Source organism: Lagenorhynchus albirostris, chromosome 8 (genome assembly GCF_949774975.1).
Source record: "Lagenorhynchus albirostris chromosome 8, mLagAlb1.1, whole genome shotgun sequence".
In the NCBI taxonomy this organism is placed as follows: Eukaryota; Metazoa; Chordata; class Mammalia; order Artiodactyla; family Delphinidae; genus Lagenorhynchus; species Lagenorhynchus albirostris.
In genome coordinates, this window is record NC_083102.1 from 32681656 (window position 1) to 32707925 (window position 26270).

Genomic DNA, 26270 nt, shown 5'->3' on the forward strand with positions numbered 1-26270 from the left:
ATGAGACATGCCCTGAGGATGACAGATCAATAATGGTCCTTGTGGTTTCCTGATGGAAGGCTGCAATTATTTTCTTCCATTACAACTTGAATGTAACCCAATTTTACTCATCTATCATCTTTATAATAGTAATAAAGAAACATCACTGTATGTTTATTTTTATGCCTATTCCTATTATCCCTTGTTTGCATCTCGTTTTGATTTTGTTTTCATTCAAAATTGTTCTAATCATTTTACTTTCTTCCTTTGATGGTTCTGAGTGGTGACCCTTTAACTTTGGCACTCTTTAAAACGGAGATGGAAAATTACTACTTTAAGTTTCCTTTATTTTGGGAAGCAGTTGGCTACTCTTTGAATTAGAGTATAAATGATGTTTAAAAACAAGGAAGCTTAGTACAAACAACCTGTGAGGTTAACTTTTTCTAAAACTGCATTATCTGCAAATTCTTGAATGCATAAGATAAATTACATTAGCATAGTATCTTATAGTGCCATAGGTAGTTAGAATTGAAAGTCAGGTAAAGGAGCACCTTACACCTTTTAGCTTGACTATATAGCACAATTCTGATTTAGCTGACTTTCTCTTCACCCTCCAAACCACCACCACTCCCATATTTCCCTTTTTTTTTTTCTTTTGGAACTACTAAGTGTTAAGGAGGACTTACACAAATTAAGCATTATGGAGGTAGGTCCCTCATAAGTTAGTGGGGGAAGTAAAAGACCCTCGTGAGCAATAGAACCAGAATGTGTCTCTTCCAGGAAACAATCCAATAATTTGAGTTTGACTTTCTTTACACAAACAACAATACAATAATAGCTGTTAATTATTACGTGCCAAGGACAAAGTTAGAGCCTTTTAAACATTATTGTACTTGTCCACACCATAGTCCTGCATGGAGGAAAACGGGTTCAGTGAGTTTAAATAATGCCCTCATGGTCAGGCAGATAGAAAATCATGGGGTACAAGTCTGAACCCAGATCTCTTTAATTTCAGTCTTGTTCCATTAGGCTATGCTGCCTCCCAAAGAGATAAATTTATGGTCATCTTATTGTGCCAGATACTTTATATTTATTATCCCACATTTTTACAAAAAGGCTGAGAAGTAGGTATTGTTATCTGCATGTTACGAATGAGATTGAGGCTCTAAGAATTAAGTAACGTGGCAGAAGTTACACAGCTGGTACGCAGGAGACCATGAGTTCCAACCTGGTGAGTCTGGCACCAAATTACATGCTTTTCCCCTACAACTGATCAATCACTGGTCATAAGATGACCAAGATATTGGTAAAAATATTTGCTACCAGTCTATTTCTATTCTTTCAAATGTTTATATGTAGAAAAAAACTTTGGTAATGGGATTGCAAGAAAAAGTATAATGTCGTAACTATATTTCCTGGGTAGATGAGAGGTATTTCAAGGACCCTTTTATATTTCAACTTTGATTAAAAATCTTTCCAAAATGTATAACTCCACTTCTCTTAGTAAATATAATTTAGGGAACAGGATCTTTGTTGATTTGAGGACAAAAAATTCCCTTATTCAATATTCATTCTTATTTGGAAGAAACTGGGCTAATGTGTACTGATTCTAGTTTTTTCCTGGAATAATTGTCATGTTACTAAATCCCTTATATGATACTGTTGGAGATTCAGTTAATGTGCTTAAAATAAATTTTTAATAGTTTATCCCCAAGTAGAAGGTGAGGTTTTCTTATGCTCAAATTTGGGGATTTACGAAGTCTCCAGATTATGTGGCATTTTTTCAGTTACTCTATTTTGAATAATAATGTGCTGTTTAGGGAACATACATTAGCCTAAAACAACTTCAATCACTATTAATTTAGGATGCTTATAGAGGTCAAATGATGAATGGGTACAAAAAGGCGGTAAAGATATTTAAGACTGAAGATTTAATTATTTGTGGGTGTAGAATCTCATAATCCTAAATGTTGGAAATCACCGTGAACAAACCCTTTAGGAACCACTTTCAAAAGCAACATAGAAAATGGTTACACTGCAAAGATCAAGAAGAACAACTAATAATCAACACTGTATTACATGAATGGATATCTGTGGCTTGGGATAAGTTTCCGAAAACAGCATCATATGTGGAATTAATAAGTTCTGAAGCACAAATAACTAAGAGGTGAAGATGATCTGCTTTGGAAACTATCAGATGACTCAAAAGACGGTTTTAGTGATGTCATCAATATAAGAAGTTGTACATGAAGAGTTTGCACAGATACTTTCATAAAATGTGAGAGTGGAAAAAGCAACATAATATGTGATCTAATATGTGATCTAAGCAAGTCAGGTCTGATACACCTGTTGGACCCACAGAATCTAAAAGACCCTTTCTTGGTCCTCTGTCTGATCCTGTGATAGAGACACATTTTGCGTAGGGTGGAAGCTCACGGAAGGCCAGAAAACCCCTGCTGCTGCGAATGTGCTCTCTAAGTCCTCGGAAGGTTACTGTTGCAGTTTTCTTAACTTTGTCCACAGAGCACACAATGGTCCCTCCATAAAGATCTGACTGATTAGTTTTGTTAATAACAAAACTACAATATATATATCTATTCACTAAACGTTATGCCAAAATAAAAACTTAGTTCCAAGAAATTGTCAGAAGGGTCACCTGATATCTTTGCCAAGACAAAATGAAGTTGTATTGCTTAGAGTATTTCCAAACTTTTTTTTTTTTTTTTTTTTTGTGGTACGCGGGCCTCTTACTGTTGTGGCCTCTCCTGTTGCGGAGCACAGGCTCCGGACGCGCAGGCTCAGTGGCCATGGCTCACGGGCCTAGCTGTCCCACGGCATGTGGGACCTTCCCGGATGAGGGCACGAACCCGTGTCCCCTGCATCGGCAGGCGGACTCTCAACCACTGCGCCACCAAGGAAGCCCCTCCAAACTTTTTTGATCTTGTAAATCATTTTGTTTTTGTGTGAGTAACAGCTCTAGGTGCCTTCATTTTAAGATAAAGCTGGGAAATGACTGTATGCTGACTATTGGAACAATCTGAGGTCTTTCTGTGGCGGGTATATGAAAACTGATAACGTGGGTAGTTTCATTCTTGGAAGAATTCTGACCTTTAGTAACCAGAGAAGATAAACAGGCAAATAAATAGAAGAGATTGGAAGGTATCTGTCTCTGTGGAATTTGGCTAGTGTAAAAGTTGCCTTCCCTTGTAAGAAGATTATGTTGGCCAGTTCCACCTTGTTTCCCACAAGAATTTTTGTCATGGGAGTGATAACAGTTTCAGGTGTGGTTGGTGCATTTTGGGCATTTTTCCTGGGTGATAAACCTGCCCTGAATTTCATTGGGTAACCCTGCCTTTTTGTTCCCTTTGGAACACTAAAAAAGTCAAAGGGGTAGGATAAAGTTCAGCTGTGTTTTGAGAATTTCTAGAATTGATAAATACTTTTACATCTGGGGGCTGAAATGTACAAAATAAAACAATGAGATAAGATATCAGTATACCCTTGTAAGGTAAAGTCTCTTTAATTTTTAACAGAACAAGATTTAAATAGCAAAGTCGTGTGCTTTAGAGGCTCTGAAGGAATTCCCAGTAGACTCTTTTTAAACTTGTTTCTGAAGCAATTCATTGGATGCAGGAAAAATGTTTTCTCTGAAATGCTATTAATATTACTCTTTTATGTCCTAATTCCCAGGTTTCTGAAAGTCTCTTTGTTTCCTTTCATTCTTTGTCTTTTCCAGTGAGGAAAAGGGACAGCCTCATGAGCAATCCCATTGCTTCTTACAGATTTTGCAACATATATTAAATGTATCCAGGGAGAAATAAGCCTTAGTTGGGATATATATGTATGTATATTATGTATATTCATAGACTTTTGAGAGAGAAGAAAGTTATGTCTTTAGTTCACTATAAGATGGATTCATTTTCTCAGAAGCACTTTTATAACTTTATAAATAAATTACTTAAGAGTTTCCATCTGGAGAAGTATCCTAGACATTTCAGCAAAAGTGAAACAAACGTTTCTGAATTATTATGCCCTTGTTATCCATCTGCAAATTATATACTTTCTTTTATCAAGGACATGTTTAATGTTCTTCCTGCTTGCAATTATAACCTTTACCACTTAGACTGAAAACTGCTAGAGTAAGTGAGATGTACATTTTCAAAGTCAAATTGTCTTTAGAAAAGCTATAGAATTTGTTCATCCAGTTATGATCACTAGTGGTCATTATGTTAGGAGGCATAACCAGGTCTGTATGTTCAAATCTGGGTCCCCACCAAGAAAGCCCAAGGCCACAGTGGACTCCCAGTTTGATGCTCTTCCTCTAGCACCAAATGATCTGAGGACTAGCAGGATAAATCCTCTGGGTATAGCTGGTAGCCTTTACTATATCTAAATCGAAGCAATAAAGAATTTCCCTAACGATCACAGGGAAAATATCATTTCATGTAAGTACAAACAATCATCAATCGAGAATATTTATATCTATAAATATCAAATGCCAACCAGGTAAAAAGCAACAAATTAGAACTTGGTAGACACCTGCCCATTCAAGCACGAAGTTTATGTATTAAAGTCAAGATCCAAAGTATGGATTTGAGAGCAAAAATTTCCTCTGTAGTTTTCTAATTTATTCAGAGAGGTATATTAGTGCATTTAAAAACGTTTAATTTATCAACATTTTAGAAGAGTTTTTTTGTTTGTTTTTAGTGAAGTTTCTTTAAGTAATGCCAAGAATAGAGACTGTTCACTCATATATCAGTGAGCGAATGGGATCTCATTAAAAAAAAAAAAAAAGCCTTCAAAACCTAAAAATTAAGCATCTTATTCTAAATGTTGTAAAGACTGCATGGCATCTCAATAATTGTGCTTTACAGGAATTGCTGTTGTGTTAAACTTTATGTACATCTGACCAGAACTACTAAAGCTGATATGAGAAACAAGGTTAATAATCTGAAAAATACTGGCAAACCTGTAAACCCAAATTGTAAAAGTATTTTATATTTTCTTTTAGTTATCACATTAACTTTTTCTCAAGCTATGATTCTACCTTTAAATGAAGATTCAATTTCTAAATTTTCTTGGAGAGAATTGGCAAATATTTGGATAAAGACCATTTACCAAGCACCAGAAAGCCCTTTATATTCTCTTCTAGACTGATACCTATTATGACTTGTACCTCATAATTTGTAAGTAGGAAACCTGTATGACTTACCCTATTGAAGCAGTGGTCGTGGTTGGGGCCATAAAAATGCTGGAGACATCTCACATTGTTTTTGTTGACGATCTTGTTGAAGAACTCATTGACATATTTGACAGGGAACGCACAGACAGCAGAGCGATTCATTGGTTCGACAGAATCTGGTTTGCTTTGTGCAAACACCCCGTAGAGAATATCATCATTCAGGTTGGCACCTATTTGCTTAGCGAGCTGGGTCCCAGGCTTACTGACATACGCAGCTTGGAGAATATTAAACACTTCCTCCCTTGTGGATCTCTTTCTTCTCTTTTCTGTGAGAATACACTCCAGAGGCATTTCCATGTACGAATGCAAACCAGAGTCTACGGAACAGAACCTGATTATTCTTGTGTGAAAAGTCTGAGCATCTAGAGTTTCCCGTTGGACCGTCAAAAAGTAAATAAAATGGTTGCTTTCAAAGGCGTGGACATACTTAATGGGGTAGGAATCTCGGAACTCAGGTAGAACATCAATATAGGATTGGTCTGTCAAAAACTTAAAACCATCTTGCGTTTCCTTTAGCCTTCTCACAGATATCGAATGCAATGAATGATCTGGAAGGTAAGAAGAATTTATGGTATTGCCCACGAAGAAGTTGATGAATCGATCCTTTTCAGACAGCAGGACTTTGGTTCCCAGGGCACTCACCACACAGTCAGGACATTGGCTGGGTTCTTCATCTGCCTGTGGAGAGTACATGCAATGAACCTCTGACTGTATGTTAGCAGTATTGTCAGGTGGAAGGACGTGTCGCTGGCAGGTCCCTCTGTGGACACTGCCGCAGCTAATGAGTTGGTCATCATAGTACGTGTCAACAAGCAGAGCCATGTTGATGTTATCTTTCCAAACACCACCTGATAAATTGGCTTTGTGGCTGCAATTCTGACATGGGAAACAATCTGGGTGTTCTAGCACAGGCCCAGTCTTGTACTCAGCAACCTTCTGAAGGTCTTTGTCATTTAAAACGTAAAGGTAGTTAATGGCACCGAGGTAAATGTGATGCTTGTGGGAAACGACATTCTGAATGGGTGTTTCTGCTGTGAAGTTAGGAAGCTGATACTGCATGTTCACATTCATCTTGGACTTTACTAGTGCCTCTTTACACTCCCCATTGCTCTTCTGCACCAAGGTAAACAGAAGCACAAGGATGCCAGGTGCAAGTACAGCAGGGGCCTTCATGGTGAGAAGTTTATCTGCCAAAACATGTTCAAGGCAAGAGCAGTTTAGTTGTCATTAGAAACAAAGAAGAAACTGAAAGAACTATACCAGTTAAACTATTAGAAACAAATCTTCCTAACTGGAATTTTTACATTGAGTGAAAACAAAAAACTCTAGCTGGTTTCACATAAAGATGCATTGTGCAGTTGGACATGACTCTACATAGTCTAATTTTAGAACTCAAGCCATGAACAAGTAATTTTAGAGAACCATTATGAGATGCAAACAATGTTCTGTTCTGTAACAGCAACTAGGTTAGACGCATTCAGCAGCGAAGTCAGAAAAATAGCAAACTTCTTTCTTAACCTTTTGCTGGTTGTTTAATGTGGTTTAGTATCTGTGGTTAATGACTAGGTTGATATTTAAACTTTCTCAGTCAAGTAAAGGAATTGTGGTTCAGATTCATTTATTCTACAAGTCACAGCAGGCATTGTTTCCTTGGGAGCATGTAGAATTACTAGGCTAAATTTAGCTTCCTTTTGGTGGAAAACAATCATAAATTCTAGAAGCAATATGATCACATGCTGTTTATAGGATTTTGTGTGCAGAGGAAAGGTATGGTTATAATTTGGCTATAACTGACCTATTGTTTTGGATAGACAAATGCTTAATGTAAGATCACTGGGAATGTAAAAACAGAAAGCTAAAAATGTATAAAATAAAATATAATCTTTAGGACTAAAGTCCTAGAATTATTCCTCAGGGAAAAACAACATATTGTTCGTTACCAAGTCAAAAGTTATTTAGTTAAAAGAACATTATTTTAACATTCCATTGTATGCACACGGACAGTATTTCTACTAGGAAGCATAAGTGGATTTGTTATTCAGGTTTTAAAAAGTTAAGGTGCACAAGTTATAAACATTGTGAGTTCTACTTATAACAGCTATAGGCAGGGTTAGAAAATAAAGGCCTTAGAGAAATAGAAACCAAATAGTTATTACTTCTTTCCCCCTTTTGAAAAAATGCATAATTCTGACAGGACAAAGGGAGCCTCTAAAAACATACTGGGCATTGTAACTATGCCAAAGACTAACTCTAGGTCCACAAAAACACAACAGAATTCACTGTGCACGGCTCTGTGCTTACACTATGGGAAATGGGACATGGCACTTACCCTTCAGTGAACTTACAGTGGGGTTGAGAGATAATACATATATGTAAATTACTATAATACATGGTATTATAATTTCCTGCATAGCAAAAACCAAATGTTAAAAGCATCAAGAGAGGAAGGCATGGCCTGTACTTAGGATTACTATGATCATGAGAAATATGGATAAGTCCAATACATTTCAGGTCCAGAAGACAAAGACAATGTCTGTTTGGTTCATCACTCTATCTCAAGGACTTGATATAGAACCTAGAACAGAGTAGGTGTTCAATAAATATATGTTGAATAAATGAGTGAATAAAAATTAAACAGTAAGTTCAAAGTCGCAGAACAGATAAGAGTAGTAGCCAGAGATTAAAACCAAATTTACTGACTCCAAAATCAAAGATAATTTTACCCTACCAAACTGATAGGAATTATAGGCATTATTTAAGAGGTAATAGAAAGTCATTGAAGGGTTTTGAGCTGGAGAGTCATATGAGCAAGGTTTTACTCTAGGAAGATTGATCTGGAGGAAAAGTGGCTTAGAGCAGGGAGAACCTGGCAATGAGAAGACCAGATGACAGGCATTATAGCCCATAACCAGGTAGTAAGGGCCAGAAGCAAGATGGTGGCCCCAAGAATAGAAAGGAAGGGATGAATGAGAGACATATTTGAATAAATAAGACTGGACACCTAAACTGGTGGAACACAAAAGAGAAGGTAAAGATAAGCAGCGTCATCTGGGAAAAAGTGGAACAAGTCACAAACTAGGGTGGTCAGTAGGAGGAAGTTAGGCTAAAGATCAAGGAATATGATAAGCTGGTTTTGAACATGTTGAGTTTGATGTGTTATTGAAATGAGTGAAAACGTTCTACTACAGGAATGACTAGTAGGTTTTACATTGTTTCCAGCAAGCAGGTTATCTGAAGTGAAGAATGAAGATTCCAAGCAGACAGCATATGTGCCAAGCAACAGAGGAGAATAATGAGAAGGATTTTGAGGCGAAGCCTGCTCTTACTGGGAAAGTGGCACAATTGGTCTTGGGTGGCACAATTGGTCTTGGGATGAGACAGAGGCAAGTATAAGCATAAGTGCCAAGTATCTGCCATCTGTGCATTAGAAAGAATGAAACTTCAGGACTTGATCTTAGTGGGGCAATTGGGATTCTAGTTGGAATAGAAATAAACTTTGCATGTTATCTGCACAGAGGGGATGGTTAAAACCAAGAAAGAGTATGTTCATGGAGGGAAAAGGTGAAGGAAGAGAAGACAAATGAACCAGATCTCGGAGAATACGCACATTGGAGAAACTAGTGAAAGAAGCAAAGAAGGTAAGTTAGTTCAGGGAGGCGTCATGAGAGCCAAAATTGCACTGTGTCACAGAAGGCAGGCGAGGGCCTCAGGAAGGTGGATGTAATCCACACAAAAGCTCCTTGTTGACCTTTACAAGAGTAGGTTCAGCAGATTCAACAGTGGTATCAGACCACTAAATTGCAAGGGTACATGTGATGAGGAAGTAGAATGTTTGTCAAAGGAAGGACAAGCAGAAGGCAATATCAGGGTTGAGAGGACTTTAAGTTGCAGGAAAGACATACACTTATTTGTAGGTCTCTTTTTCTTCTACTAACGTTTGTTGGGTATCTACTAAAGGCCAGGCACTGTGGTAGGTCTTGGAACCCAGAAACACGATACCTTTCCCAGGAAGCTCACAGTCACTTGGTGGAGGCAACGGGTTGACAGAAATTATGGGAATGTGTAGTAAGGGCAGCCAACCAGACTGGAAATGAGGCTAGAGCTGAGTCTTGAAGGAGGATGAGGAATGGAAATTCCTAGTGGAAGAGCAGTTTGTGCAAAGATATAGTGGCAGGAGAGAGCATATGATACAATCAGGAAAAATGCAAGTAGATGGGCCTAAAGAAGCGGGGAAAACAAAAAGAGCAAATGAGGGAGATAAAAATTGTTCAATCAACATTCCAAGGGATCAAAAGGAGGCATTTCCAAGAGCCCTGAAACATAAGAGAAGTCACTCTTTCTGAGACAGCAGGAGAAGATGAGAAGTCACATAAAGATATAGGGACATTTAAGGAGTTCAGGGAATATGATCTCAATGTTCGAAAAAATAAATTAGGGTATATGACCATCTGCTGAAATTGATGGTTACAGAAGAGTGACCAGGGACTTCAGGGTAAAGGAGGAGGTTTAGAATATCTACAGCAGGGTATGCAAACTGAGGTCAGCAAGCAAGAAAGGATTGTATAGTAGCTCTGAGGGCTTCCTGAAGACACAGTGTATATGACTTCCTCTTCACATTCATGAGATATGGAAGAAACCCAAGAAAGAAGGTCAAGGACACAATGATTTTAAGGATCCAAATGAAGACATCTGATTGAGGATATAGGCTTTAAAGGCTACAAAATTATAGTTGGACCAGAGGGCAAAGCAGAGCTTCAGTAAGGTATAAACCATATAATAATAAAAATAACAATAACTTGTATTGAGTGTTTACCACGTGCCAGGCATTCTGCTAAACCCTCTGATATACTCTTTGTAAACATCCTGTGAAGTAGGAAGTATTATTATTCTCCATTTCTAGATGAGCAAACTTGCCAAAAGTCACACAGAACCAGATTCAATCCCATGTCTGACTGACAGGAATCTGTCCGGGATGTTGAATGCTTCACTAACACTGGAGTGGCTTCCTGAGCTAAGAGGGAGAGTGCACTGGAGCAGAAGTTAGACAGAGCTCTGGTTCTGGCCCTTTCCCTCTCTAGCTGTATGACTTTAGGCAATTCATTCACCTCTGATTCCCAGGGTCCAATAGCCTCACATGACTTCTTTAAGTATCTTATCCTTGAAAGCACTTTGTTTGTTACATAGTGTATACGTGTGTGTGTGTGTGTGTATACACACTTAAACATGTATAACTATATGATTGTTACATATGTGCATATATATGTATATATATGCATAAACTTGCTGTTTTTGAATGTAAGTCTCACTATTTTAAAGTATACTAGAAAAGTTTTGGCACTGGTAGGGGGAATAACAAGGAGTAGAAGAAAAGGATTTGGGACAAGTTGTTCTATTACAAGACAAATACAAACTACAAACTACAAATATGTGTCTAAACCTTCTAGAATACATTATGCAGAAAAATTAAATGCACTTCTCAAAATGCTATCAGTGTATCTTCTGAAATTGGGAACATTAGCCTAGTACATGATTTATCACTGTATTTTCTCTAGGAAAAATAATACGGGAAGAAAATAAACAAACTCTCATTGTCAAAAGAAAAAAAAGCATTGCAACAAATTTGCATCTTAGTTGATGCCCATTAATGCAGTGTGGAGAATGACTTTTTTCTTCTAGGCTTTTTGAGGGAACCTTCAACATGATCTTAAAAAAAAAAAATCTGAGGTATTATGTTTAAAAAATAAGTTTCCTATCTGAAGGTTCGTACATGTCTTTCATGGTACTAAACCTCAATCAACTAGAATCCAAGAAAATGTACAAACTGTTATCTCATTTGATGAGATGGCAAATCATAAGAAAACCAGTAGGGAAGGAGAAAAATTTTTTCTATTTAAGGAAAAAACCCTGCAGAATAACCCTGGAGTTAGTAACCCAGTCTCCTATACTTTCTTCATATTCTCTTGATAGCAAATGGTGACGCCATTTTTCAGGTTGAGAAATCAAAAAAATGTTAATTAAAAAATTATTTTTTATTAAAGCAAAAATATAGGACTAGGGCCCATTGTCAACAACAGAATTTTTAATTAAAATATGGGTTCTGTTTAACCCTCAGCTAACGAGAAAACTTAAACATCCTGTTTTATTAATCATTCCAATTAATTGAGGCCCTTCCCTGTTATCAATGGTGTGTGTTGGTCAGATTAGATCTTCTCCAGGAAATGTTTGTGTCCCTCAAAAGGAATGGAGGAATACTTTGGGAAATATCTGTTGCTGAGCTATGCACACTGATGACACTGCCAGTTAACTGAGTGACAGCTGAGTGATCAAGTGCACAGGCTCTGGAGACAGACTGCAGGGTTTGAATCCATTCACTGTCTGTGTGACCTTCGGTAAATTTTTCTGAGCATCTATTTTCTCATTTGAAATATCGGAGTGATTACAGTACCTGTCTCACTTACGATGGTTACTCTGAGAATTCAATGAGTTAATGAACATAAACCACTAGGAGCAGTGCTTGGCACAATAAATATTCTCTATTATTGCTTGTTCATGCCCTCAACAAATAGTTTTTGAGCATGTACTGTGTTCCAGATACTGTGCAGAAGATATGAAAATAAATAAAGCACTTTCTAACTGTGAGATGAAGAGGCAGACAAACAGACTACAGTTTAAACTCAACGTGGAAATGTCTATGGGAGCCCCTCAAGGGGAACTTACCCAGGCTAAGGGAGTCAGGCAAGTTTACTAATCAATCAGACGTAGTCCTTTCCTCACAATGCATTCCCAATACTGAAGCTCAGCATGGCGGGCGAGTGGGGTGGAAACCTGAGTTTTGGTTGTGGCAGTGCAGCTGAATGGTTGTATGACCCAAAGCCAGTCACCCAACTCCTTTGGCCTTAGCTGCTTTCTTATTTGTAAAATTACAGTGTTGAACAAGTTGTGTGCTGGAGGCCCCTGGAACCAGCTAATGACGGCTTAGCGTATGCATCTCTTCCCAACCCGTGTTCAGTGACCTCATCTTGGTTGCTTGAAATCAGCCTTGGTGGGAGTATTTACCCCATAGAAGTTGGCAAACACTAAAAATCAGGGCTTATTTCCCCCCTGGAGGGATGGTTGTTAAATACTTACAAGCATACCCCTGGGTTGAACTAATGAATGCTGAAGTATTTTCCAACTCCAATAATTTTCAACTCTGAGATTGTTTTCCTACATTTTACTCCAATGCCATTGAACTGGCATATATTGCTCTCTCTTCTCTATCTATATCATCTGCCAGATCAGGCTGTGTGAGCAATTTTCATATTTATATTGGGAGTGACTCCAGAACTACTTTCATCTTTTATGTATTTTTGCCTTGATACATTTATTCCTGTGATGTGCTTGGATCAGGCTTTCAATATAAAATGTCTTTTTACTGTTTGTTTTTTCTTTCTTTCTTTCTGAAACAGCACTGGCCATTTAACCAACTTTGAGTTCCTTACTAAAAGGAACACGTAAAGATGATTCAAACAGACTGACTAATTCATTCTCTTAAAACGTCATGCACGTAGCAGGTGAAACTGAATCACTCATAAAACATTTCCGTATTTCTTTTCAGTTGATAGTTAAGATAAACTCACTGGCAAAACATTTCCTGGGAGTGATTATCTCAGTGGCACCTTGGTCATTAAACTATTGGTATTTAGGGGTATTTCCTTTAAAGAGGGCTGCTCTATTAGCTACAAATACCAGCTTAACCTAATGGTAAGACCACATACTCAACTCTGTCTGCCATCTATCTACCTCTAGTTTTCTCATTTAACTAGCTTACATTGGGCTTTTCATGCCCTAGAAATCTAGAAATACAGTTAATTCTCTAAGAGTTATTGAGTAACTACCTGTGCCTATCACCACTACTACTGTCACCATCATTGCCCTCATCAACAAAAACCTGTCTCAAAGCATATACCTGTGTTGTAAGCAAGTACTGATGGCTCATGAAAAAACACAACAGGTGTCATGGAATAGCTTTTTAAAAGAGAGGGACTTTCAAAACTTTGACACAGGTAACTCTGCTTTCCTTAGGAACTGATTTTTCTTAGAAATCATAATATTTTATAACTATATATATAGGTAGTACCTTATAGTTTACAAGATGCTATCAACTACATCACCTCTTCTAATCTGAACATTTTCTTAGAAGGTAAGCATTACTCCCATGTTTTCAGGGTAAACTGTTTCAGGGGAAACTCCCATGTTTTCATGACAAAACTGAGATTCAAAGAGGATAAAATATTATCTAAAATATGATAAACATGCAAGCTAGTTCTTATAAGTGTATTTCTAATTTTTTTAAGTATGATGCTTATTTGAGCTGTTTCAAATTATTTGCATTTCCTGGAAAAGATTTTTGTTCTAAAGGCACAATATTTTGAAAACTTTTTCTGCATTTACCTGCCCAGCCCCTACTCTACTACTGGCAACTCTTTTGAAAACTCTCCCCTATCTAATGGGGCTGTCAACCACCTGGCTTATCTCTTCCCCACAAGGTGAGCTTGCAAACCAGGCTGGCCTTTTAGTGAATTCTATTCTTTGACCCAGAGCTTGGACAGGGGTGAGCATGTGACTAAAGCAAGGCGAACCAGGGTCTTTTGGGGTTTAATATAGATACTGGGAGGGGACCTCTCTCCCTCAAAAATCACTAGCACTAAGAATGATATTAACTTGTACTGTCTGATGACCATCTTTGTCACTGTGTGGAGAAAGCCTGCCTGAGCATGAAAGTGACCCAAGAGGCAGGGGAATCCTAGACATGAAGAAAGGCAGGCCACTAATGCTATTGTGTAAGCATCTGCATCCACCATGTCTTCAGCTAATGAGAACCAGTAAATTTTTCCTTTCCTCCTTTTCTTCTCTTTCTTTTTTCCATCAGCAGTTTCATTGTGATTTTTTAAAAGATTTTAATTAATTAATTTTTAAAATTAATTAATTTATTTTTGGCTGCTTTGGGTCTTCGTTGCTGCACGCGGGCTTTCTCTAGTTGCGGTGAGCGGAGGGGCTACTCTTCGTTGTGGTGCGCGGGCCTCTCATTGCGGTGGCTTCTCTTTGTTGTGGAGCACAGGCTCTAGGACTGGGGGCTTCAGTAGTTGCAGCACGTGGGCTCAGTAGTTGTGGCTCACGGGGTCTAGAGCGCAGGCTCAGTAGTTGTGGTGCACAGGCTTAGCTGCTCCGCAGCATGTGGGATCTTCCTGGGCCAGGGCTCGAACCTGTGTCCCCTGCATTGGCAGGTGGATTCTTAACCACTGCTCCACTAGGGAAGCCCCTCATTGTGATTCTTTTATTCCTTGTGCCTGAAAGTCCTGACTAAACAACGTCCACTCGAAGATTCTACAAACTTGTGAATTCAAACACAAAGTCAAGTGCATAAAAGCAACTTTATAGAAAACATTCAAGTAATTGGCAAAGACAGTTTCTTTATTTACTTGAATAATTTCTTTAAATATTTCACTTTGCATTTGGAGATATATCTACTAGTTAAAATTTCTGAGGTGCTACACTAGCTTTTTTCTGCTCTATAGTTTCAAATTCTTCTACAATATTTACTTAACATAATCTCAAGATAGAAATAATGTATCTAAGTGAAGAGTCAAAATATAAAAACTAGAAAACATTTCAATCCTGCTTATAAGTGTATAAAGGATTTATGATGATGGAAAATGGCCGAGGCCCCGTATTAAGGAAACTGCAGTCATAAAAACAGTCATGGCTAAATTCTCCAGGAGGACTTGCCAGAGTGAAATCCTAAGGAAAATTCTTAGCCCTTTCTACATTTATATTATTTCCATTAATTTGAAAAGTAGGCCCATAAAAACAAAGCTAAGGAAAGAAGATTCCAATAGGAGATTCCTGATGACATTTAAAATACTGTATTTATAAACACTCACTGCTTATGAAGAGTCATATTATATCACATAATATTAATCAAATATTTGTGAGCTCCCATTGCATACCATGCCCTTGTCTAAATACTGAGAGTTTCTACCCTCAAAAAGTATACAATCTGTGGATTTGAACATAGCAAGATAAATGCTAAAAATCTAAATATGTAACCTACATTGAAAAGTGACAGATCTACTGGGCTGTCGAGAAAGCAAATTTTAAAACATGCCTTGTTCAACATTTGATTCCTAGGCCTAAAGCTTTAACACTTAATGTTATTATCATCAAAAAACCTAAGCTGGGCTTCCCTGGTGGCGCAGTGGTGAGAGACCGCCTGCCGATGCAGGGGACACGGGTTCGTGCCCCGGTCCAGGAAGATCCCACATGCTGTGGAGTGGCTGGGCCCGTGAGCCATGGCCGCTGAGCCTGCGCGTCCGGAGCCTGTGCTCTGCAACGGGAGAGGCCACAGCAGTGAGAGGCCCGCGTACCGCAAAAAACACAAAAAATGAAAAAAAACCTAAGCTGACTTTAGAAAGATAAAACAATACATGTCAAAAATCCCTTCTAATGTAGACAGACACTACCTTGACAATGATTTCTAACAGTAAGTCAAAAGGACAGAAGTCTTCAGGATTTTTCAGCCCACACAACTGCTCATTTATATGACCACATTTAAATGATTCAAAATACCCATGAGTTAATCTTATGCCTAATATTTACAGACTAGTTTGCTTAACAACATTGTTCCCAATAACTCATAAGCCTTCTGGAGAACAGGTGGGTGTAGTGGAGAGAGCATGTGCCTTGGTGTTATCACACTCTGATATGATGTGAATCTGGGCTTTACCATTTACCTACCTTCTGACTCTGAGTGTCAGTTTCTTCATCTAAAACATGGGGATAATAATGGTACACATCTGTGGGTTGGCCAGGAGTGTTAGAGATGAATTATGAGACACTGGCATTCAATTATGCAGCATACACTGGCATCCAATAAATGTAGCTATTATGCTTACCCTCCTAAGTTGTGTCTTAGCCAGTTTCTGCATACCTTCATCAAATATGAGGAACTTGGCACAGTCCACTATGTGAGCCCACTCCAAATACTTGCTATTTCATCACCTTGGCCCTCTCATCTACAGTTTAAATAGTGTTATTTCTTATTTTCCCACCCTTTGGCCATCTTGTGGTTTTCCTCTAAAGCTGTTTCAAGTTCCTGAAGTCCTTCTTAAATTATCCTCCAAGAGATATGGGGATATATGTGTATGTATAGCTGATTCACTTTGTTATAAAGCAGAAACTAATACACCATTGTAAAGCAATGATACTTCAATAAAGATGTTAAAAAAATAAATAAAATTAAAAAAAAAATTGTCCTCCAAGACATGGTAAGGGCCTTCCACACTAACGAAGAACAACAGATAAGGAACCATTACTTTACCTCTTTAAAGAAGAGCAAACCCATGCCCCCACTGAGGTTTAGGAAATGAATATATAGGATGCTCAGTTAAATTTGAATTTCAGATAAACAATGAGTAATTTTTTTAGTATAAATATATCCCATGAATGTATATTATATGACATTATGAGTTGTAAGCAAATGGAGAAAAATAAGGGAATAATCACCCTTTTTACTAACAGAACTTAGATTGAAAATATTTTGGCCAAACCTATTTATCTGTTGGAGTAGAACTGTATTTTTAAGGTTTTTGTAGCACATGTATGTTGCAAAACTGCATACGGTTTTTTTGTCGTTGTTGTTGCTGTTTGGATGCTGTGTGTCTAAAACATGCTGTTTTCAAAGTGATTATCAGGGTAACCTGTTCCTAACAGGTGGTTTTAAATATCATGAGAAGGTACAACTATGTAAAAGGAAGATTTTTTTTTTCTACTAAAAATCAAGGAAAAGATTTGTGTGCTTGTAGAGAAAAGTTATAGTGTATACGGCAACCTGTCACTGACATTAATTTCTGAAACAGAAAAAGTATTCCTATATTAATATGTATACTTTATTTATAATAAAAAGCTTATTAAAATTCATATATAGGTCACTATAGGAGAAAACAAGTTAAACATGGTACAAAAATAATTTTCATGTGTTATAAATATTGTTTTAGCAGCTCCTCTAAACAATTACTCTTGATTATTATACAAATGTTGCTTCTTTGAGAGAAACCTAAATAGTGCTCTTATTCAGATTCTTATCTAATATTGTATCCCTTCTTCCAATAAACATTTTAAAAGTTGAAAATGACTGAATCATAGCACAAGAAAAAGCCAACATGCATTTTCTAGTTGTCAAACATGATCAAGATAATTGTCCAACTCTGATATGGTAACAGTAAAGATAAAAACAACAGAATTCCATTATATTCTCAAGATTATCCCTCACACAGTCATAATCTGTTAGTAAATATCTTTGTCCTTTTAAGAATGGCTGAAAGTATTCAACTTCTGGGAAATAAGAATAAATGGACATTTGTTTTATCATTGTGCATATTGTAAGAAGTCCTGTTCAGAAAATACATTGAACTGTCAGTCTTGATTGATGGACAGGCTTTTGTCCCATTAATAAGCCGTAGGTCAGATAAGAATGTTTCACTGCCCTTGAAAATGTGAAGACTGAACTTTCAATGTTAAGAAAGTACTAAGATTCTTGAAATCCTATAAAACTATTTAAAAATATTTTTCAGCCTAATGGATAGATGTAATTTTATAATTCAGATCGTGTAGAAGTGCTACCAGATTTTATTCAATTAATCCAGGAACCCTGAATAACATGAATCCACAAATCACATTTGAGAAACATTTTTCTAACTACACAAATTAAAATAAAAATGAAAAAAAGCCTAGCAACCTCTTCCAGTTGCATTCAAATACAGGGTTTGAACAGGATAAACCTGACTGAATGGTCAGAATGTGAACCACAAAAGGGAGACACAGAGAGGAAGCCGGTACATCACTCATTAATAAATCCGACATTTCCCTCCCTCAGTGTTTGAAAATGTCCTCGGCATAAGGCACGGTGAATTTCAAATGGGAAGAACTGTGCTCAGGATTGAGTTTATATAACTGATCAATCTCCTCTGGTGTTTCCCAAAGCAGAAATCAAATGGCTGCAGAGAAATGCTGGTGGTTAGTGGACCCCATTCGTGTCATGGCCGCTGTCACATAAAGAAAGAGAAATCAGCATCCAGGGAAAGAGAGAAAAAGAGGAGACACATGAGGATGCCAAAGGGCAGGCTGTGACCCTGAAATATGGAGTGGTCAAGCAAGGGGGGCATTCTCCTCTAACACTATTTGCACCTAGCTCTTAGGGTGTGGCTGAATTTTATTTTGCTCACATCTGAGAACTTTTCTTCAAAATCAAAGTTAACTAGTAGACTCTCTGGCAGTGAAGTGAACTAGGGACCCTTTTCAAGGTGAATTTTGTCAGTATATGATGTTTTCTTCTCAAGCAAAGTAGAAAAAAAAACTTTTAGAAATCATGAAAATAGTATGAATGGAAGAAATAACAAAACTGGCCATATTTTGTATAGATGTGGATTCCTTGGGTGAACATAATGCAATTCTAACAGTGTTGAGAGAAAAATTAAAAGCACATAAATATCACGACGTTGAGATCAATATGTAATCAGAGAATAAAAGAACCAAATAAAACTTTCTACAAAAATCTTAAATACTTTAAAATGAATAAAGAACGCCAAGCAAAGCTATCCTCATAAAAACAGAGCAGTACAGAAAAATAAGTACAGAATCCAATATCTAAAACTCCAGATCCTTGAAAAATTGATAAACTAAAAGGTTAGGACAACTTAAAAACAACTGTGCTCAGGACTGCATTTATATAATGGATCAATTCAAGAAAAAATAATACAGAGTGTGTGTGTGTGTGTGTGTGTGTGTGTGTGTGTGTGTGTTTTAGGGAGAGAGAGAAAGAGAGAAAAGAGAGCAAGGCATTAAAAAACTTTTTAACCATATAGGTGCTGCCCACTGGTTGGCAGTCCCAGCCTCCTGGCACATTGCCCTCTAGTTGTGAACTCCAGATGGGTGCACATCTCTGGAGGAATACAGGGAAGGAGAGTTAACTACAGCAGACAGAGGCAGGGCCAAGTAGTATCCCAAAGTGAAGATATTACTTGCAGGATAAGCTGGAGTTGCTCAGGCACAGTGGAGACGGGACAGACACTCGGGACTGAGAGACCATACATGCAGGCACCTTGGGGAGAATGTGCAGGGCTGGTCAGGAAGATGTAACTGGCACAGAGGCTATGTGGGCTGGGCTGGGTGTGGATGAAGCCAGAAGGTTAGGCTGGGGCATATCACAGAAAGTCTTATGCATTCTATTGAGGGGCCTGTACTCTTTCAGTAGTGGAGAGTCCCTGGGAGGTTTTAATCAGAACACGGAAACCAGAATACTTATAACTATATATTAGACAACTTTGGTGACAGTGTGGTGAGTGGACTGGAGGGGAAAGGAGCTACAGGCCAGAAGACATAACGGAAGGTCACTGAATCTTCCAGGCACTAGAGGATGAAGACTTACAATAGAGTGAAGACTCCCAGATCTGCATCCTCATCTCTTTAGCTCCAGAGAGTCCAGAAATCCATCTCTCAAGCATCAATTTTGTATGTTCAACAGCTATTCAAGACTAAATTTGACAAATATTTATTGAGGAGCTAATATGTGCAAGGTGCTTGGGGGTACACCAGTAAACAAAACAAACATTCCTGCTGTTGTGGAACTTGCTCTGTAGCAGGTGCTCCAGACAACAAATACATAAAACAATTAAGTCAATCCTGTACTATATTAGACGTTGATAAGTAAATGTTGGAAAAAATGCAGGGCTGCATGTGAAAAGTATTTATTCTATTTGTTAACTGTCCTCAACAAATAAAGAAGTTTCAGAATGTGAAAAAAAAGAAGTTGATGAGTGTTACAGGCAAAAAAAAAAAAAAAGTAGCATTGGGGGATCAAGAGTGCCTGGAGGGGAGGTGGTGGAAGAGGTCTGTAACTTTGAAAAACTGGGAACGGGGAGGAGCTTCAAGATGGTGGAAGAGAAAGACATGGAGATCACCTTCCTCCCCACAAATACATCAGAAATACATCTACATGTGGAACAACGCCTACAGAACACCTACTGAACGCTGGCAGAAGACCTCAGACCTCCCAAAAGGCAAGAAACTCCCCACGTACCTGGGTAGGGCAAAAGAAAAAGAATAAACAGAGACAAAAGAATAGGGATGGAACCTGAACCTCTGGGAGGGAGCTGGGAAGGAGGAAAGGTTTCCACACACTAGGAAGCCCCTTCGAGGGCGGGCAGAGACTGCGGGTGGCAGAGGCGGGAAGCTTCGAAGCCACGGAGGAGAGCGCAGCAACAGGAGTGCGGAGGGCAAAGCGGAGAGATTCCCGCACAGAGGATCAGTGCCGACCAGCACTCACCGGCCCGAGAGGCTTGTCTGCTCACCCGCCGGGGCAGGCGGGGGCTGGGAGCTGAGGCTAGGGCTTCGGAGGTCAGATCTCAGGGAGAGGACTGGGGGTGGCTGCATAAACACAGCCTGAAGGGGGCTAGTGCGCCACGGCTAGCTGGGAGGGAGTCCGGGATAAAGTCTGGACCTGCTGAAGAGGCAAGAGACCTTTTCTTGCCTCTTTGTTTCCTGGTGCACTAGGAGAGGGGATTAAGAGCACCGTGTTAAGGAGCTCCAGAGAAGGGCGTGCGCCGCGGCTATCAGCGCAGACCCCAGAGAAGGGCATGAGACACTAAGGCTGCTGCTGCCACCACCAAGAAACCTGTGTGCAAGCACAGATCACACCTCCCCTCCCGGGAGTCTGTGCAGCCCGCCACTGCCAGGGTCCCATGATCCAGGGACAACTTCCCCGGGAGAACGCACGGCACGCCTCAGGCTGGTGCAATGTCCCGCCTGCCTCTGCCGCCACAGGCTCGCCCCGCATCCGTACCCTTCCCTCCCCGCCGGCTTGAGTGAGCCAGAGTCCCCGAATCAGCTGCTCCTTTAACCCCGTCCTGTCTGAGGGAAGAACAGACACCCTCAGGTGACCTACATGCAGAGGGCAGGTCCAAATCCAAAGCTGAACCCCAGGAGCTGTGCGAACAAAGAAGAGAAACGGAAATTTCTCCCAGTAGCCTCAGGAGCAGCGGATTAAATCTCCACAAACAAGTTGACGTACCCTGCATCTGTGGAATACCTGAATAGACAACGAGTCATCCCAAATTGAGGTGGTGGACTTTGGGAGCAATGATATATATATATATATATTTTTTTCCCTTTTCCTCTCTTTGTGAGTATGTGTATGCTTCTGTGTGTGATTTTGTCTGTATAGCTTTGCTTTGAACATTTGTCCTAGGGTTCTGTCCGTCCGCTTTTTTTTTGTTTGTTTTTAGTATAGTTTTTAGCACTTGTTATCATTGGTGGATTTCTTTGTTGGTTTGGTTGCTCTCCACTTTTTTTTTTATTACTTAAAACATTTTTTAATAATTACTTTTTATTTTAATAATGTTATTTTATTTTACTTTATATTCTACTTTGTTTGTTTCTTTTTTTTCCTCCCTTTTATTCTGAGCCGTGTGGATGACAGGCTCTTGGCGCTCCAGCCAGGCGTCAGGGCTGTGCCTCTGAGGTGGGAGAGCCAAGTTCAGGACACTGGTCCACAAGAGACCTCCCAGCTCCAAGTAATATCAAACAGCAAAAGCTCTCCCAGAGATCTCCATCTCAACACAAAGACCCAGCTTCACTCAACAACGCTACAGTGCTGGACACCCTATGCCAAACAACTAGCAAGACAGGAATACAACCCCATCCGTTAGCAAAGAGGTGGTATAAAATCATAAGGCCACAGACACCTCAAAACACACCAGCAGATGTGGACCTGCCCACCAGAAAGACAAGATCCAGCGTCATCCACCAGAAAACAGGCACTAGTCCCCTCCACCAGGAAGCCTACACAACCCACTGAACCAACTTTAGCCACTGGGGACAGACACCAAAAACAACGCGGACTACGAACCTGCAGCCTGCGAAAAGGAGACCCCAAACAGAGTAAGTTAAGCAAAATGAGAAGACAGAGAAACACACAGCAGATGAAGGAGCAAGATAAAAACCCACCAGACCTAACAAATGAAGAGGAACTAGGCAGTCTACCTGTAAAAGAATTCAGAATAATGATAGTAAAGATGATCCAAAATCTTGGAAATAGAATGGAGAAAATACAAGAAACGTTTAACAAGGACCTAGAAGAACTAAATAGCAAACAAACAGTGATGAAAAACACAATAAATGAAATTAAAAATTCTCTAGAAGGAATCAATAGCAGAATAACTGAGGCAGAAGAATGGATAAGTGACCTGGAGGATAAAATAATGGAAATAACTACTGCAGAGCAGAATAAAGAAAAAAGAATGAAAAGAATTCAGGACAGTCTCAGAGACCTTTGGGACAACATTAAATGCACCAACATTCGAATTATAGGGGTCCCAGAAGAAAAAGAGAAAAAGAAAGGGACTGAGTAAATATTTGAAGAGATTATAGTTGAAAACATCCCTAATATGGGAAAGGAAAGAGTTAATCAAGTCCAGGAAGCACAGAGAGTCCCATACAGGATACATCCAAGGAGAAACATGCCAAGACACATATTAATCAAACTATCAAAAATTAAATACAAAGAAAAAATATTAAAAGCAGCAAGGCAAAAACAAATAACACACAAGGGAATCCCCATAAGGTTAACAGCTGATCTTTCAGCAGAAATTCTGCAAGCCAGAAGGGAGTGGCAGTACATATTTAAAGTGATGAAGGAGAAAAACCTACAGCCAAGATTACTCTACCCAGAAAGGATCTCATTCAGATTTGATGGAGAAATTAAAACCTTTACAGACAAGCAAAAGCTAAGAGACAAGCAAAAGTTAGGAGAATTCAGCACCACCAAACCAGCTTTACAACAAATGCTAAAGGAACCTCTCTAGGCAGAAAACACAAGAGAAGGAAAAGACCTACAATAACAAACCCAAAGCAATTAATAAAATGGTAATAAGAATATACATATCGATAATTACCTTAAATGTAAATGGATTAAATGGTCCAACCAAAAGACACAGACTGGCTGAATGGATACATAAACAAGACCCGTATATATGTTGTCTACAAGAGACCCACTTCAGACCTAGGGACACATACAGACTGAAAGTGAAGGGATGGAAAAAGATATTCCATGCAAATGGAGATCAAAAGAAAGTTGGAGTAGCAATTCTCATATTAGACAAAACAGACTTTAAAATAAAGACTATTACAAGAGACAAAGATGGACATTACATAATGATCAAGGGATCAATCCAAGAAGAAGATATAACAATTGTACATATTTATGCACCCAACATAGGAGCACCACAATACACAAGGCAAATACTAACAGCCATAAAAGGGGAAATCGACAGTAACACAAGTATAGTAGGGGACTTTAACACCCTACTTTCACCAATGGACAGATCATCCAAAATGAAAATAAATAAGGAAACACAAGCTTTAAATGATACATTAAACAAGATGGACTTAATTGATATTTATAGCACATTCCATCCAAAAACAACAGAATACACATTCTTCTCAAGTGCTCATGGAACATTCTCCAGGATAGATCATATCTTGGGTCACAAATCAAGCCCTGGTAAATTTAAGAAAATTGAAATCGTATCAAGTATCTTTTCCGACCACAACGCTATGAGACTAGATATCAATTACAGGAAAGAATCTGTAAAAAATACAAACACATGGAGGCTAAACAACACACTACTTAATAACCAAGAGATCACTGAAGAAATAAAAAAATACCTAGAAAAAATGACAAGGAAAACAGGATGACCCAAAACCTATGGGATGCAGCAAAAGCAGTTCTAAGAGGGAAGTTTATAGCAATACAATCCTACCTTAAGAAACAAGAAACATCTCAAATAAACAACCTAACCTTACACCAAAAGCAATTATAGAAAGCAGAACAAAAAAACTCCACAGTTAACAGAAGGAAAAAAATCATAAAGATCAGGTCAGAAAGAAATGAAGAAAACGATAGCAAAGATCAATAAAACTAAAAGCTGGTTCTTTGAGAAGATAAACAAAATTGATAAACCATTAGCCAGACTCATCAGAAAAAAAAGGGAGAAGACTCAAATCAACAGAATTAGAAATGATAAAGGATAAGTAACAACTGACACTGCAGAAATACAAAGGATCATGAGAGATTACTACAAGCAACTATACGCCAATAAAATGGACAATCTGGAAGAAATGGACAAATTCTTAGAAATGCACAACCATCTGAGACTGAACCAGGAAGAAATAGAAAATATGGACAGACCAATCAAAAGCACTGAAATTGAAACTGTGATTAAAATTCTTCCAACAAACAAAAAAGCCCAGGACCAGATGGCTTCACAGCCAAATCCTATCAAACATTTAGAGAAGAGCTAACACCTATCTTCTCAAACTCTTACAAGATATAGCAGAGGGAGAAACACTCCCAAACTCATTCTACGAGGCCACCATCACCCTGATACCAAAACCAGACAAAGATGTCACAAAGAAAGAAAACTACAGGCCAGTACCACTGATGAACATAGATGCAAAAATCCTCAACAAAATACTAGCAAACAGAATCCAACAGCACATTAAAAGGATCATACACCATGATCAAGTGGGGTTTATCCCAGGAATGCAAGGATTCTTCAATGTAGGCAAATCAATCAATGTGATACACCATATTAACAAATTGAAGGAGAAAAAACATATGATCATCTCAATAGATGCAGAGAAAGCTTTGGACAAAATTCAACATCCATTTATGATAAAAACCCTGCAGAAAGTAGGCATAGAAGGAACTTTCCTCAACATAATAAAGGCCATATATGGCAAACCCACAGCCAACGTTGTCCTCAATGGTGAAAAACTGAAACCATTTCCACTAAGATCAGGAACAAGACAACGTTGCCCACTCTCTCCACTGTTATTCACCATAATTTTGGAAGTTTTAGCCACAGCAATCAGAGAAGAAAAAGAAATAAAAGGAATCCAAATTGGAAAAGAAGAAGTAAACCTGTCACTGTTTGCAGATGACATGATACTATACATAGAGAATCCTAAAGATGCTACCAGAAAACTACTAGAGCTAATAAATGCATTTGGTAAAGTAGCAGGATACAACATTAATGCACAGAAATCTCTTGCATTCCTATACACTAATGATGAAAAATCTGAAAGTGAAATTAAGAAAACACTCCCATTTACCACTGCAACAAAAAGAATAAAATATCTAGGAATAAACATACCTAAGGAGACAAGAGACCTGTATGCTGAAAATTTTAGACACTGATGAAAGAAATTAAAGATGATACAAATAGAGAGATATTCCATGTTCTTGGACTGGAAGAATCAACATTGTGAAAATGACTATACTACCCAAAGCAATCTATAGATTCAATGCAATCCCTATCAAACTACCACTGGCATTTTTCACAGAACTAGAACAAAAAATTTCACAATTTGTATGGAAACACAAAAGACCCCGAATAGCCAAAGCAATCTTGAGAAAGAAAAACGGAGCTGGAGGAATCAGGCTCCCTGACTTCTGACTATACTACAAAGCTACAGTAATCAAGAGAGTATGGTACTGGCACAAAAACAGAAATATAGATCAATGGCACAGTATAAAAAGCCTAGAGATAAACCCATGCACATATGGTCACCTCATCCTTGACAAAGGAGGCAAGAATATGCAGTGGAGAAAAGACAGCCTCTTCAATAAGTGGTTCTGGGAAATCTGGACAGCTACATGTAAAAGAATGAAATTAGAACACTCCCTAACACCATACACAAAAATAAACTCAAAATGGATTAGAGACCTAAATGTAAGGGCAGACACTATCAAACTCTTAGAGGAAAACATAGGCAGAACACTCTATGACATAAATCACAGCAAGATCCTTTTTGCTCCACCTCTTAGAGAAATGGAAATAAAAAGAAAAGTAAACAAATGGGACCTAATGAAATATAAAAGCTTTTGCATAGCAAAGGAAACCATAAACAAGGCGAAAAGACAACCCTCAGAATGGGAGAAAATATTTGCAAA

The 26270-nt window shown here is 38.5% G+C and overlaps 1 protein-coding gene across 1 annotated transcript in view; it reads right to left on the minus strand.

Moving 5' to 3' along the window:
* Positions 1-26270, minus strand: part of MET (MET proto-oncogene, receptor tyrosine kinase) — a 128105-nt gene that overhangs the window by 87890 nt on the left and 13945 nt on the right. Inside the window, exon 2 of the mRNA XM_060156814.1 lies at positions 5192-6408. Within this exon, the coding sequence (XP_060012797.1) occupies positions 5192-6394 (1203 nt within the window). The 5' untranslated portion in view covers positions 6395-6408. The remainder of the gene's footprint in view (positions 1-5191; positions 6409-26270) is intronic.